This window comes from Phyllostomus discolor, chromosome 2 (genome assembly GCF_004126475.2).
Source record: "Phyllostomus discolor isolate MPI-MPIP mPhyDis1 chromosome 2, mPhyDis1.pri.v3, whole genome shotgun sequence".
In the NCBI taxonomy this organism is placed as follows: domain Eukaryota; kingdom Metazoa; phylum Chordata; class Mammalia; order Chiroptera; family Phyllostomidae; genus Phyllostomus; species Phyllostomus discolor.
In genome coordinates this window covers 88,633,961-88,649,934 of record NC_040904.2, presented here as the reverse complement: position 1 = coordinate 88,649,934, position 15,974 = coordinate 88,633,961, and the positions used below count along the sequence as shown (strand labels likewise).

Below are 15,974 nucleotides of genomic sequence, written 5' to 3'. Positions count from 1 at the left end.
CTCACCAGACACCAAATCTGCTGGTACTTTGATCTTGGACTTCCCAGACTCCAGAAAAATAAATGTTGTTTGAGTCACCCAGTCTATCACAGTTTGTTATAGCAGTCCAGACTGACTAAAACAATGGGTGATGACCTCTGGAAATTTTTTTATTCCTACTAATTCTATTTCCTTTTTTAAAATGGTAGTTGTGACCCACTAAATTAATTTTGTAATTCCATAATGAAACACATTTGAAAATCATTGATTCAGGAATTAGAAGTGACTATTGGGGCTGAGTTTGTACCTATTGATATATCTTGGGAAATGGTACATGGAATTCTCATTTACAGAATCCTATACTAAATACAAGAGTTTTGAAAACTAACATGTAAAATAGCAGATTTATACATTAAAAATCTTTTTAAAAGAATTGTTAGGGAAATCACAGTTGGGAGAAAATGTTATAAAGCCCTAAATTTTATGTTCATTAAAACAGAAATGTAAAGGCAACAGACTAAGTAAAGGTAATACCAATGTCATTTAATATATATTAAATTATTTAGAGTACTAATTACTCAGATACCACCTTTCCATTAAGAGTATTAATTACTCTTAAATGAGTTACAGTATTAATTTCTACCATCTCTTGTTTACAAGAAACTTTAGAGTCTCTTTCCCTACAGATTCCATAATGTATTAAAATACTTACAAATCTGTTTTATTTTACTGTTTGCATACTAAGAGGATTTTTGTGTTCCAGTGTCTGGTCAATGTGCAATGCCAGTTTGAGTCTACAATTAAGAACTATGAACTCCTGCCTTGGTTCGAGTGTACCTCAAAAACTGAGTTGAAAAGACTTTTGGTTGTTCATAATGAACATATCTAGCATATTTGATTAGTATTTCTGAAACCCTTTGTAGTTTTTTCCATGACTTTAAGCCAATGCACATATCAGTCTGTCTTCTTAGATGCACCTCAACAACTTCTATTCTCTAGAGAGGACATCAGTTTGAAGGCCTGTTTATTTCCTGCCATGTTTCTTTTTATCTCCAAGCTTCATCACAAAGGCTATTTTTCTGCCATCTGCTTTACTTCTCTTTTCTATTCCAAACCCTTAATTCCCCTGGGTGGGTGGTAGGGATAGGAGCAAGAGTAATAGTAATTAGGTAATTAATACTCTTCATGAAAGGGTAACATATGAATAATTAAAATTTAAATAACCCCAAAGAGTTATTTACAATTTGCATATATTAGAAGCTAAATTCCTAACTGAAGAAAGGGAACATAAAGAATAGCTACAAAGTATCCATAGGTACAAGTAAGAAGTTATCTGTACTGTATCCTCTATTTGCTACACAAATTTTACTTTTTTATCACGTTCTTCCAGTGAGCCTCTGATAGGTGTTTTTAGGACTTCAGCTTCTGTTAGGTAGCAATGTCCAAAACAAATAATTAACAAAGGTCACAATTTAATGAAGAGGGGCTTTACTGTCACTTTATTAACACAAGCAAATTTTTGTAAGCTAGAATTTTTCATGAGGAGAACTCCTAATTCGAGAATTAAACTGACTAGATTGTTATTACTGGTTGCTTATACTACAAGTAGACAATTCTTTGTACTTAACAGCAATTGAGCATATGAATGTGACTGTTCTATATGAAATGATCATATGCAAAAACTTTAGCATTTTTTAGGTACTATATTTTAAAATTTAAATAAAAGACGTAAGATCTCTCTTCTAATGTCCAAATTTTATCTTGATAAAAAATATACTAACGGACTTTAACATCTATCTTTTAGTAACATAAATTGGCAAACAACTTACGGTGTTTAAGAAAATCAAAAAATTCCTAGACAGTTGCTCACATTTAAAAAAATTTTTTTACTATTACTAGAGTATGAAGTTTTGATAGTGTTTATATTTATTTTCAGTTGCAGTTATTTCTTAATTTTAATTTGAAAATAAAGTCTGAATTAAAAAAATTAAGTCCTCCCCAAAAGACTCGAGTTTCCCTTGGAGTTTTCCAAGCACTTAAAAACACTTCTTGCTAAAACTGCTATAATCAGTAACTTGTTTTTTTTTCAACTGGCAAAAAACAAGGAAGAGGCATGAAAACAGTGTTTCTGCATTTGTATCATTTTTGCAGACTCTTATAGACACAAGGAAATCAAAATTTTTTAAGGTTTTAAAAAATGCTTCTGAACATATCAGTAGAATTATAAACACTGAGCGGGCATTTTTAAAATAAGAGTGGTATGAAGAAATTAATGGGATCTCTAAGTGACTAATTCTGTTTCTTATTTGTATATTTAAATGTATAAGTTTTGATTTAGGGAACTAAAGTAGGTACACTGTAAGTGTAAGTCATTCAGGATCTAACACACATGGACTTCTCTATAATCATATATTCAATAAGCTATTGACATTTTTAAAGTCATTTGTGCTCTGTGTCTACTTAGATTAATTTTAAATTCTAATGGTGAATCCACATATTACCCAAGTGTTCATAATTAGACATTCCTCTATTATAATGCTAATATAGTCTCTTACCTTTTTATTCTTAGTCTTTTTCTTTTTCTTTGGTTTACTCCTAGCCTGATAGGTTAAAAAAAATCATTTAATACAAAAATCCAACCACATAATGGGTTATTTTCCAAAATATATTTCCTCTAACCACTGAAACCTTTTATCTTGTAATATAGATTATATTTTCTTCCTAGACATTATCAAACATTTTTATTTAATATCAGTCTTCTGCTCCTGAAAAAATTAATGTTGTATAATGGAACATTATACATATACATATAACGTCAATGAGTAGATCACTGAAAAAAGCTCCCAAATCCTCACTTCTACATGTGCATGCATGAGTAACAAAGAAGGAAGGCACTTTTCAAAAGTCAACATATTCAGGTCCACAAGATGAAAAATAAGCCTAGGAAGAATTTAGTGACTATATAATAGTAACTGTTGCCACTTATCTACAAAGAAATACAGAAATTCCATCCTGGATGATTTTAACTCCACCTTCGTGCAAATGGTGTTGAAGTATCCCTGTTTCTCCTTCTTTCTCTCTTCTTCTTATTCCCCACTATGCTTTCTTCTACTTTCTGTTAGCCTCCCACATTCACTCCCGTTAATCAGAATAAAGAAATATATTCAGAAGTCTAGCATAGTGCTTGGCACATAATAAATGTTCAATAAACATTGGCAACATGAATGGTTAAGGCATGAAACATTATGGGGTGAAGTACTGGTGAAAGAACCATTCCAATTTAAGCTTTGTGTGAATGTTATGATAAATATAAATTAAGATTGTCTGGAATCCTTTAAGCATAGCACATGCAACAAATTAAAGGCCCTGATTATTAAGTTCTTCTAACTCAAACGTTAATGACAGCGCATACTTCCTGGAGATCTTTAATAGATTCTGTTGAAGATTCACTGGGTATTGATGCCCCATCTTTATTTATTTCTGTTAACTGTATTCCAGGGTTTGATTTCACATTTATATTGTACTCCATGAGAGGTGGACTTAGTTCTTCTTCCTCATTCTGTAATTCTTCTATTTCATTACCTAAGTATTAAAGATAAAACACTCAAAATTCAGACGCACCCAATTTTAGCTTCTTATCACTATTATAAATGCATTTACCCTCCAAAACGTTATTCCAGAAATAGAAATAGATGACATCTTACTCTGCTCAATTACTAGATGAAAATAAAATGCCCATTTATTAATAACCATGTAATAGGTACATAATCTAGCCAAAACCAATCAGTATGAACCCAAATACTAAGGTATCTTACTGTTATCTTAAGTAAATGCTACATATTAGATATTCTAGAACTTAAGTTGACTCTCAATATTATATTTTGAAAACCTTGACATTGACCCTATTACTACACTGCAAGCAGAATTATTTTAGGACATAAATCTAAAAGACAGAGAAAGCTAAAAGGTCTACTTTCTCCCCCTTTTCCTTATTTTTCACAATCAAAGATTTTGAAAGGCATCAGCCCCTTATTACGTGACTTCTTCTTTGACACCAAGCTCCTTGATATTGCCCCAGAGTTTCAGTCTCAAACTTGTGAACTTCATCTGAGTGATCACAGATGGTCCAAACAAAACCCACTATGTTATGAAGTATAGCTTTACTCCCAACAAAACCCATGGTGTTTTTTCCTTAAGTAAATTTTAATTGTACAATATAATTACATTAAACAAAAATTGCACAAAAATAAACATTAAAAAAAATTAGCAACTAACCATCCAGCAAAAAAGAATATAGCTTTAACAATTGATAGCTAACCAGAAAAAAAGTATGTAAACTAAACAGAAGCATATATGAGCAGCGAGAGCAAGCAGGTGGGCACTTCTGACTGTGTGTCAAAAGTTAAAATACTATGCTTGAGTAAACCCTGGGGCACAGGCACCAAGACCAAGGCAGAGTAAAAAGGTTCAAATAGATTCAGCTGACCAGTAGTAATCTGACTATATAATTTTCCAAGACTCTAACAATTGCCATACAGTTTATCTGACGAAGTAAGACTTATTTCATAAGGGATTGCTCACTATAAGAGCAATCCCTTAGCTTTCTCAAATTGAAAGGTCACTTAGGCATTTTGTTTTTTAGCATACTTACGTTGACTGCCAGGTATTGACTGTAGAGCAATTCCTATGACACATAAAGAAAACATTTAGAGGTGCAATTGCAAATGCAACCAACAAATATATGACTGGGACTAAGAAAAGCAAGGAGGTTTTTATACTGCGCCAAGTAATTTTATAACTGATTATAAAATAATTAGCTTCACTTATGAATCTAGTTTAAACAAGGCATGGTGTTTAAACATAAAGGTTATAAACTCATGATTAGAGGAAAGAAAGTAAACAAATATTTTGATAGTTCTGAAAGATAATGCCTAGAATATAAGCACTTTAAACCACACCACAAATTGTAATGATTTATAGTCTTAATTTTTTTGTGTGATTGCAGTTATTTTTTAAGTTTTTTTATTGTTGTTCAAGTACAGTTGTCTCCATTTTCCCCCCACCCCTCCCCCCACCCCAGCCATCCTCACATCCCACCCTCGAACCTACCCGCTTTGGCTTTGTCCATGTGTCCTTCACACATATTCCTGACAACCCTTACCTCTTTCCCCCTATTATCCCCTCCCACCTTGCCTCTGGTTACTGTCAGTACTTAATTTGGAAGTCATGAAATATTTAATAGCCAATTATGATGCAAACTTCCATAGGAACTTTGAGACCTTTTTAGCAATGTTTATTATCCTGATCAGCAAGCACTACATTCTCCTCGCCCATTAATATTATATCAGGCTCTAGTGAATTAATGGTATATAAAAAAGACAACCTTCATAGATATTTAGTGGGGACAATGGATACTAATCAAATAATTAAATGCACAAATGAAAGCTGCAACTGTTAATAACTACTAGGAAAGAGATATAAGATGCTAGAAAAGTCTCTGTTAAAGGGTGTTGACCAATAAGCTCTTCAGACCACCTGAGTGAGAATTCTTGAAATGCCTTGAATTTAGTTAGTGCTCAAAGTACGTTCTCAAATATTACCTTTATTCTCATAAGTTTTTGTTGTTTAAAATCTTAATAGAGTAAATGTGTCTTTTAAAAACCCTGTAATCTGTAAGTCAAAGGTCTTTGCCTGACATTCTTATATAATCAAACCTGGCATTCTCTCCTTTTATGCTCAAAGAAATCCCTTAAAAGTCAAGCAAGAAAACACAATGGTATCCTAGAGCATTAAAGGAATGGGATAGGGGCCCAGCAATCATCTGTGAAAAAAAATCTATACCTGTGCAGCAATTCCTAGAAACCTGGGAAGTTGTACATTTAAACAGCATCAGTGTGGTCATCAGTAGCTCACTAGGTAGTATGGCTAATAAAATAACTTGGGATCAGGAAAAATTACCCAGAATAGCACAACAGGATTTCGGTGATGCTGATGTGCCTCCAACTCCACTCTGCATGATGAAAGGCTACCTTGCTATGTTGGAGAAAGGGTAGAAAGTCTTTTCCATATCAATATAGTGCCTAGAAATGGATTCTGCTGACTTTAGATACTTGCATAAATGTTATCTAATTTTTTAAATAACCCATGGCCACTATGTAGCTGTCAAACGTATAAACATCAAGATTCTGCTGGAAAGGAGGAGAAACATACACTCGTGGTATCTAAAAGTGTATCCTTGAAACACACAGTACCAGCATTTCATGGTTTTAGGCATTCTTAATTTTGTAGAAGTAATATAACTCTTCTACTTAAAAATCTTCAACAATTCCTTTATGATAATACAAACCTCAACATGATAAGAGAAATCCTCTTGAATGTATTCTATGGATACTTCTCTACTTTAATATCTTTAAGATTTACTACTTAATCTACTTTAAGGCCAAATTTTTAGTTCCCTGAACTATATTTTTATGTTTCTATACATTTATTCTTGATTCCTTTTGAAACATTCTACTCCATCTTCTTCACTTAGGTAACTTTTACATGTGATTTAGCAATTCCTCAAATATTATATTCTCCAGAAAGTTTTTTTTTTCTTTCGACTCTCTTAGGCTAGGATTTCCCATGGTGTTCTGGAACATCTCTAGCACTATAATTTCTATTAGCTTCTTGATGTGTCTATTCTCTCAAGAATGTGAACCCTGAATCTCCTGCCCTTGGCACTTTGCCTGGGACACAGCAGATACTCAGTGAAGGTGTACTGGTTGAAGTAAATAATTATTTTGTACCTTGTTGGTAGCAGGATAACATCCTTTGGATGATTTCTGGTACTGGTATGCCTAGGTAGACAGACAGCTGATTGTAATCAAGGGAGATATTCTCAATGGGATTCTCCTTCACTTTATCAATATCCTCTTGCTTCATTCCAAGACGCAGAAGAGTATCTGAAACTTTTTTCCAAATTGAATTGAATTGTGACTCAGTGAGACCATTCATCAAAATCTCACTAAGGAGGATATCCCTGTATTTGCACAGCCTCAGGATGTCTGCAGACTTAGAGAGATCAGAAGATGGTGGTTCCATATTCCAGCCTTTTTGGGGTGCTGGGAATACATTCAAATGTTTTATGAGAGCTAATAGGAGGTGTAAGTCAAACTGTTTGGACTGTGGTAGCTCCTTGTTTGGGGGATAAAGCAGATGCCATGCTCCACCCAAAGGGTGATTAGTCCAAAAGTGGTCGTAGTAGGGTTCCAGCACATTCTTGTGAATAAGAAGCTCTTTTTTCAAAAGAGCGGGTGGCAGAGCCTCATCAAATATTTGTCGGACAATGTCAGTACCAGAAATAATAATTATATGAAGCAGATGATAGAAATAATTATAATCAAGTTTGAAGATAGGCATTTCATCTGAAAATAAATTTTGAAAAGTCAAAAGATTCCACATTAATGCTATTTTTCTATGGTCTCCTGTATTACATGCTAAGCTCTTGCTGGACAGGGTCTAGTACAAAAAAATGAAATACAGTACAGTGCTTTGCCACAGCTAGTGCTCAATACACATGCTGCTATCTGGCTAGTTGACAAAAATTCAAACAAAAACTCTGTGTCCCCAAGCAAAAGTAATCACAAAGACTAATCATCACAGAAGCCTTTCAAACATCCAGGGTTTTGTTCAAGTAAATGAGCTTTGGCAACCAAATGGCATAAAAGTATTAGGCTTTCAATTCTAAAGAACGTCAAACATGGTAATTGCCAGTGTTTAATTATACTTTACTTAGGTGGTTATATTTTATCTTAATCAGCACTGTCCAACAGAACGGATGAAAATGTTTTCATTTCCATTGCCCACTAGCCACTGAACACTGAAAATGCTGCTTGTCTAACAATGAAATTGAGTTTAAAATTTTCTCTAATTTTAAATTTAAATAGCCACATATGGCTAGTGGCTACCATATTAGATAACACAGAACTGTATCAAGAACCATAAAGTGATATGATGCCTTGCTACACAAAGTGTAGGCCATGGACCGGCAGCATCAGCATCTACATGGGAATCTGTCAGAAGAGGAGAATCTCAGGCTCACCCTAGAGCTAATGAGTTGGCACCTAACATTTTAACAAAATTGCCAGATGGTTGAAGTAGCTATTAAAGTCTGAGACCCAGTTATCTAATAAACCTCATGTTCTTAGTATCTCAAAAAAAAGAGAGTAATGATTGAGTGGGTATTTTATCAATAAAATGGAATAAGGCATGAGATCGAACTATTCGATATTTTTCTGGTTGGTTATCACTTCCAATAAAGGAAAATGGGTTGAGATGAGTTAGAAAGTAGTAGGAATGTGGTATATGATGGTATATTCATTGTAGGAATATAACAATATATTTAGCATGAAATGAAGCTTTATTATTTTATACTTCATTCTATTTCAAGAGAATTTTAAATTAATATTCTTGCTTGATATACTTGACATGCACTGTGGAAGCAAACAAGGTTACAAAGCAAATGATGCAGGGAGCTTTCTCTGGGTTGCCAAGTAAGAAGACAGCTGGAAACAGGGACATCCATTCTTCTTAGCAAGAAGGAATGCCACTAACCTATTCTTCCATGGGACCAGGAGCCCTTAAGGTCTCCAAGTGCTAAGTAGGTGGCATTTACTATCACATACTCCTACATAGCTGGTAACTAAGCTTATACTACTTGGTCTTGAGTCTAAAACGTCCATTCCTTCCATCCTACTCCATTAACAGGGAATGAAACAAGGGAGGAAGAGTTGGTAGGGAATCTGGTGAAGCCTGATCTAATAGTGAACTCACAGCTATGCACTGGACTAGCAAAACTCTTCAAAGAATACCAAGGTAATGTGAAACCCATAAACCTGCTATGTTTCTGTCCATGAATTCTATGCTACACAAAGTAATGCTTGCAAGTAATCCAAGTAATCTAAGCCCAGTGAATGGCCAACACAAAAATACATGGTTGTTAATGGAATGATACTCTACAGAGTAAGTCAAAATTTTTAACACACTTTTCAATGGGAGGCATATGAAAATAAAATAATACCTTTTGTACTATATTTTAAACTGATCTTCAGTCTTTCATCAGTATCAGTTATTTTCAGAGACATCAACTTTTTATAACTGCAAGTGGAAAAAAATTGTTACAGTTACTACCAAAGTCAATCAAGATTTCTGGTATTAGCATGACTACCTAAGCGAGTATTTTCTTCTCCTCCTCCTGGAAATTATTTAAAAGCAAAGGAAAAAAAAGAACAAACAAACAAAAACACCAATAATGACAACTCCATGTTGTCATTTTCATTAAAATTAAGAGGAAAGTAGAATTTCTAAATTTCATCTAAAAAAAAAGTCACACAACTAACTTACTTGCAGGAAGGCTGTATAGCAGCAGAAAAATAGAAATCTTTGCCTTTTAAAAAAAACCACCAAAACTGGAACTCCTCCCAGGTCATCCCCCATCACTTGTTACCAATAATTATCCCATGAAAATTCAATTCATTTAACGACAAGTAATTTAAAAAAAAGGAAAAACAACGGATATGACATCAATATAAACATTTTTTTAAATTAAGGGAAAAGTAGCAAAGTTTATTAAATGGACTAAACACTAAGTAAAGGTTACCATCAAAAGGTTACCACCATTTTGTCTGGATTTGGAACCAAATCCAGACAAAAACAGTACAAAAAGAAGGCTGTAAAATCAATTTCCCTTAAGAACATTGAGCAGAAATCTATTAAACATATTAGAAAATTGAATTCAATGATAAAGATTCTCTCCCTAATCAAACTCTAATAAGACTCCTCTGACCTCTTTTTCAGCTAGGCGCCCCCCTTCTCCATGTCCTCAAGAGCTCAGATTTAGCAAGAATTACCCAAGCCACAAACCCCAACCAACAGCAGAGAGCAATCAACAGCTTACCTAATCACAAAGCCCAGCCTACAGCCTTGCCCAACTTCAGAGCACAGCTTGCAGCCCTATCCCATCTGACCATGAAGACTGACCTGTGACCCCACATAAATGTGAAGTCCAGCTAGTAGTACCATCTACCCAAGGAGCAGAGCCTGAGGCCCCACCCAGCCAGAAGCAACTGCAGAGTTTAGGTTGTAGCCCTGTCCAATCACAGGATCCAAATGGTAGCAATACTCTGCCAAGAATCAAAGCCTGTGAACCTACCTGACCAGAGGTGATTGCAGAGCATAGCTAGTGGCCTTACTTAACTATGGAAAATTGCCACTAGCCCCTGTGACCAGGGAGCCCAGTAGTCCCCCTTGAACACGGAACCCAGCTATAAGTCCCACCCAACCCTGAAGCCCAGCCAGCAGCAGCTCACTCCCAACCTTGGAGCTGCTGTGGTTTCATATAACTAGAGAACGCAACTGCAAGCTCCACCTGCCTATAGGCGCTACCAGCTAACTCATCCAGTACCTCCAAAGCTGAGCTGACTGGTAAAAGCCTTTCCCTTCCAAAACAAAGTCTGTAAGAGGAGACCACATACTCAAATGGGTAGATACTAATGCATGGATACAAAGATAATGAAGATTCATGTAATATGACATCACCAAAAGTAATAAACCTTCAATAAGGGACCATAAAGAAATGGAGATATGAGCCCTGGCTGGTGTAGCTCAGTGGATTGAGTGCGGGCTAGGAACCAAAGTGTCCCAGGTTCGATTCCCAGCCAGGGTGCATGCCTGGGTTGCAGGCCATAACCCCCAGCAACCGCACATTGATGTTTCTCTCTCTTTTTATCTCCCTCCCTTCCCTCTCTAAAAATAAATAAATAAAATCTTTTAAAAAAAGAAAAGGAAATGGAGATATGAACTATCTGACAAAGAATTCAGAATAATCCTTTTAAAGAAGTTCAATAAACTACAATAGCACACAGGTAGACAATTAAATGAAATCAGGAAAACAATGCATGAACAAAATTAGAAGTTCAACAAAAAATAGAAACAACTTTTTTAAAGATTTTACTTATTTATTTTTAGAGACAGGGGAAGTGAGGGAAAAAGAGAGAAACATCAATGTGTGGTTACCTCTCACGTGGTCCCCACTGAGGACCTGGCCTGCAACCCAGGCATGTGTCCTGACTGGGAATCGAACTGGTGACCCTTTGGTTTGCAGCCTGCGCTCAATCCATTGAGCTACACCAGCTGGGGCAGGAAACAATTTTTAAAAAAACAGAAATCCTGGAGTTGAAAAATCACCGAATGAAATGAAGATTTCAATAGAGAGCTTCAACAATAGAACTGATCTGGGAGAAGAAAGAATCAGTGAATTCAAAGGCAGATCATTTGAAATTACCCAGTCAGAGGAGAAAAAAAGAACAGAGAATAAGAAAGACTGAAGAAAACTTACAGAACTTATGGGACAAGAGAAATAATGTATGTATATGGAAATTGCAGAAGGAGAAGAGAAAGAAAAAGGAACGGAAAGTTTATTTTAAAAATAATGTCCCTTTACCAAATTTGGGGTAGGAAATGAACCTTTAGATTTATGAGGCTCAAAGGGCTGCATATGGATTGAACCCAAAAAGGACTACATTGAGACACATTATAATTAAATGAACAAACATAAAAGATAAAAATAGAACTTTGAAAGCAGCAGAAAAGCAGCATTGCCTTGATAATGGTTTTGGCAAAAAAATTTTGGATTTGACACCAAAACCATAAGCAACAAAAGCAAAAACAGCCCTGGCTGCTGTGGCTCAGTGGATTGAATGCCAGCCTGTGAACCAAAGGGTCACCAGTTTGAGTTCCAGCTAGGGCACATGCCTGGGCTGCAGGCCAGGTCCCCAGTAGGGGATGCACAAGAGACAACCACACACTGATGTTTCTCACCATCTCTTCTCCCTCCCTTCCTCTCCCCCTAAAAATAAATAAATAAAATATTTTTTTAACAAAGCAAAAACAAACAGGTAGGACTTCTCCAAATTTAAAAGCTTCTGCACAGCAAAAGCAATAATCAACAAAATAAAATGACAACCTACTAAATGGGAGAAAATATCTGCAAATCATATATATGATTAGGGATTGATATAAAAAATATGTAAGAAACCCAGACAAACTCAATACCAAATAATCCAATTTAAAAATCAATATAGGTCTTGAATAGACATTTTTCCAAAGAAGATATAAGATAGTCATTAGGTATATGAAAAGGAATTTAATATACCTAATCATCAGAAAAATACAAATCAAAACTACAATCGTATATCACCTCACACCTGTTAAGATAAGAGATAACAAGTGCTGGCCAGGATATGAAGAAAAAGGAATCCTTGTGTACTCTTAGAATATAAACTGACAGGGCTACTAGAGGAAAGAATATGGAGGTTCCTCAAAAAATTAAAAGTAAATTGATTCAGCAATCCCATTTCTGGGTGTATATTATATATCCAAAGAAAACAAAATCTCATTTTGAAGCGATATCCACATCCCCATGTTCACTGTCATATTAGCCAAGACATGCACACAGCCTAAGTGACTATCAATGGACTACTGGATAAGAAAAATGTCAGATACACACACACACACACACATGCATATACATACACACTAGAATAATGCAAGTTTGCTATTTGCAATAACATGGATTATTAACCTGGAGGGCATTATACTAAATGAAATAAGCCAGATACAGACAGACAAATACTGTATGACTGCACTTACAAGTGGGTGCTAAAAAAATACACTCCAGCTCATAGAAACAGGGAAGAGATTGGTGGTTATTAGAGGAAGGGGTTTGGGGAAAATGGATAAAAGGGTCAAAACAAACTAGGGATCCAATGTACAGCATGGTGACTATAATTAAAATAATGTACTGTATAATTGAAAGTTGCTAAGAAAGTAAATATTAAGAGTTTTCACTACAAAAAAAAAGTTAATTATGTGTGTTAATGGATGCAATAACTAACATTACTATGGTAATCATTTTACAGTATGTACATATATCCACTCATCATGTTGTACACCTTAAATTTACAAATGTTATATGTCAGTTATATCCCAATAAAGTTAGAAAAAGAAAACAGCAGCAATATGGAAAAAGTAAATAGATCATGACCAGCAGTCATTTATTACAGAAAAGAAAGATTAATTTCAACATTTAAAAGTAATGTAATTCAGCATAATAACAGGTTAAAGATGAAAACCATGTAATCATCTTAATGCATGCAGAAAAACATTAATTCAAAAGCTATTCATAGGAAAGTTTTTGGAAAAGTAGGAAGAGAAAAGAATTTCTTCAACTTGATAAAGGGCATCTACAAAAAATCTACAGCTAACAACATACTATATGGTGAAAAGCTGAAGGCTTCTTCTTAAGATCTGGAAAAGACAAACATGTCTGCTCTTAACACTTGTATCTGACATTATAGCCAGGGCCATAAAAAATAATAAAGCACATATCAATTAGAAAAAAATAAAGTTATATTTGTCCACAGTGAAATGAGAATCTATAGAAAACCTCAAAGAATCTACAAAATGATATGACCACTATTAAGTCCTCAGTCACAGGATACAAGAATTCAATATAAAAAAACAGATCTATATAATATAAATATCATTTACAAAAGCATAAAAAATGCAATACATATGAAAAATCTAATAAAATATTACAAGATTGTACAGAAAACTACAAAACATTCCTAAGAGACATTTAAAAATATCTAATTGAATGAAATTAAAATCCATGTTCATGGATGAAAATCTTCAATGTTATTAAGATGTAAATCACACCCAAGTTTATCTATTGAGTCAACACAATTCCAATAAAAATCCCAGCAAGAACTGTGGAGAAAATGATAAGGTGTTTCAAGATTTATTTGTTTCTAAGAACAGCAAAGGAATTAGAGCAGAAAAAAAGTTTTAAAAAATAGGAAGAAAATTGAACCTACACCATCTAATTTCAAAATAAATAAATAAATAAAATCATATATGTGGCTCACAAAAAAATGATAATACAATGCTACAGTAATCAAGACAGTGTGGTATTGATGAATGCACAGGTATATACATGAATAGAACAGAAAAATGAATTCAGAAATAGACTGTATATGTATGTTATAAAGTCATGTGATGTTCAACAAAGGTATCAAGGTAATTCAACAGGGAAAGGATTAGCTTTTCAGCAAATCATGTTAGAACATCTGTATATCCATATGGAACAGAATGAACCTTGACCCTATGTCATACTGTATGCAAACATTAACTCAAAATGAATTATAAATCTAAATGTGAAACTTAAAACTATAAAAATTGTCAGAGAAAATACAGGAGAAAACCTTTGTGATGTTGGGGTGTACTTTTTTTTAAATAGAGCACAAAAAGCATGTAGGATAAAAGAAATAACTGATAAATCATACAGACTTCATCAAAATTAATATCTGCTTTTTGAAAGATACATTGTAGAAAATAAAAAGACAAGACACTGACTGGGATAACATATTTTAAAAATACATATTAGATAAAAGACTTGTATCCAGAATACATACAGAAAGCTTGCAACTCAAAAATACGACAAACCAATGAAAAAAATGGGCAAAAGATTTAAACAGGTAATTCACCAGGAAGATATACAGATGGCACATAAGTACATGAAATGATATTCAACTACATTAATCATTAGGTAAGTGTAAATTAAAACCATAATAAGATACCATTACAAATCTAATAACATGGCTGAAATCTTTTAAATTGATAATACCAAGTGCTGGCTGGAGAAGATGCAGAGAAACTCAAACTCTCCGATACTGGAAAGAGTGATAAAATGTACAGCTACTTTGAAAACAGTTTGGCAGTTTCTTATCATATTAAATACTTACCATATGATTCGGCCATCCTGTCCCTAGGAACTTACCCAAGAGAAATGAAAGTGTATGTCTACACAAAGAGTAATATATGAATATGTGTAGCAGTTTTATTCAAAATAGCTAAAAAAAACAGTAGCAAGTCAAACACCATCAACTGTTGAATCAATAAACTGTGCATGTATATGTACAATAAAATACTCAGCAACAAATAAAAATGAGTGACTGACACATGAAATAATAACATAGATGGATCTCAAAAACATTATGCATTTTGTAAAAAAATCTGGATGCAAAATGCTTTTGTGAAAAAATCTGGATGCAAAATGCTTTCCTACTATAGGAGAGTCAGGAAGAAGCATCAGGGTTTGTTTCAGGATTATCAGAACAAAAATCATATCAGGGGTTACCGGGGTTTGGAGGTTGGAGGAGGAAAATGACTTCAGAAATAATTTGTGGGTAACCTTTAGGGATAACAGAAATACTCTGTATCTTGATTATGGTAGTGATTACTCAAATGTATAAAAATCTGACCTATTAAAAACTTCAGTGTTTAAAAATACATTTATAAGGAAATTTCCATACTGTTCTTTGTAAATGTACTCATTATAAAAGTATTTTTAAACACTGAAGTTTTTTATAGGTTAGGTTTCTCAAGCTGTAGTTTATAAACACAGAGGGTGAGGATGACAGTTACCTAGGGAGAAGAGAAGCTGGGCAGAGTGGCATGTTGAGTGCTTCTGGAGTGACAGCAAAATTCTATTTGTTAACTTGAGTAGGACCACAAGCCACAAGAGTTGACTGAGTGGGACCACAAGCCACAAGAGTTACCAGAGGAATCTGCCCCCCCCAAAATAATGATAAAACCTAGGCAAATTACAAAAAGCAACTCCCTGAAGGCACTAGAGTGTGGAAGGAACAGACCAACTCTGATGGTGGGGCAGATGCTCAGAGGAAAGAATTATACTGTAAGTTTGTAAGTTCACCGATATTAGAGCGACTAGCCTGGGTGAGTATGACCTGGGGGAGAACAAAGGTCTCCTTGGCCAAAGGAACCAGAAAACTGAAGCCTCGGAACTACGGCTGCTGAAGAGAGCAGGGGAATTCCAGAAAGGAAAGAGAGATCTCACATTCTTTCTAGCGATAGCTCTGACTGACTGATGAACC

General features: G+C 34.6%; 1 protein-coding gene across 1 annotated transcript in view; it reads right to left on the bottom strand.

Moving 5' to 3' along the window:
* Positions 1 to 15,974, bottom strand: part of DZIP3 (DAZ interacting zinc finger protein 3) — a 120,444-nt gene that overhangs the window by 56,360 nt on the left and 48,110 nt on the right. Inside the window, 5 exon segments of the mRNA XM_028502358.2 lie at positions 2,535 to 2,579; positions 3,392 to 3,561; positions 4,631 to 4,663; positions 6,768 to 7,385; positions 9,041 to 9,117. Of these exon segments, the coding sequence (XP_028358159.2) occupies positions 2,535 to 2,579; positions 3,392 to 3,561; positions 4,631 to 4,663; positions 6,768 to 7,385; positions 9,041 to 9,117 (943 nt within the window).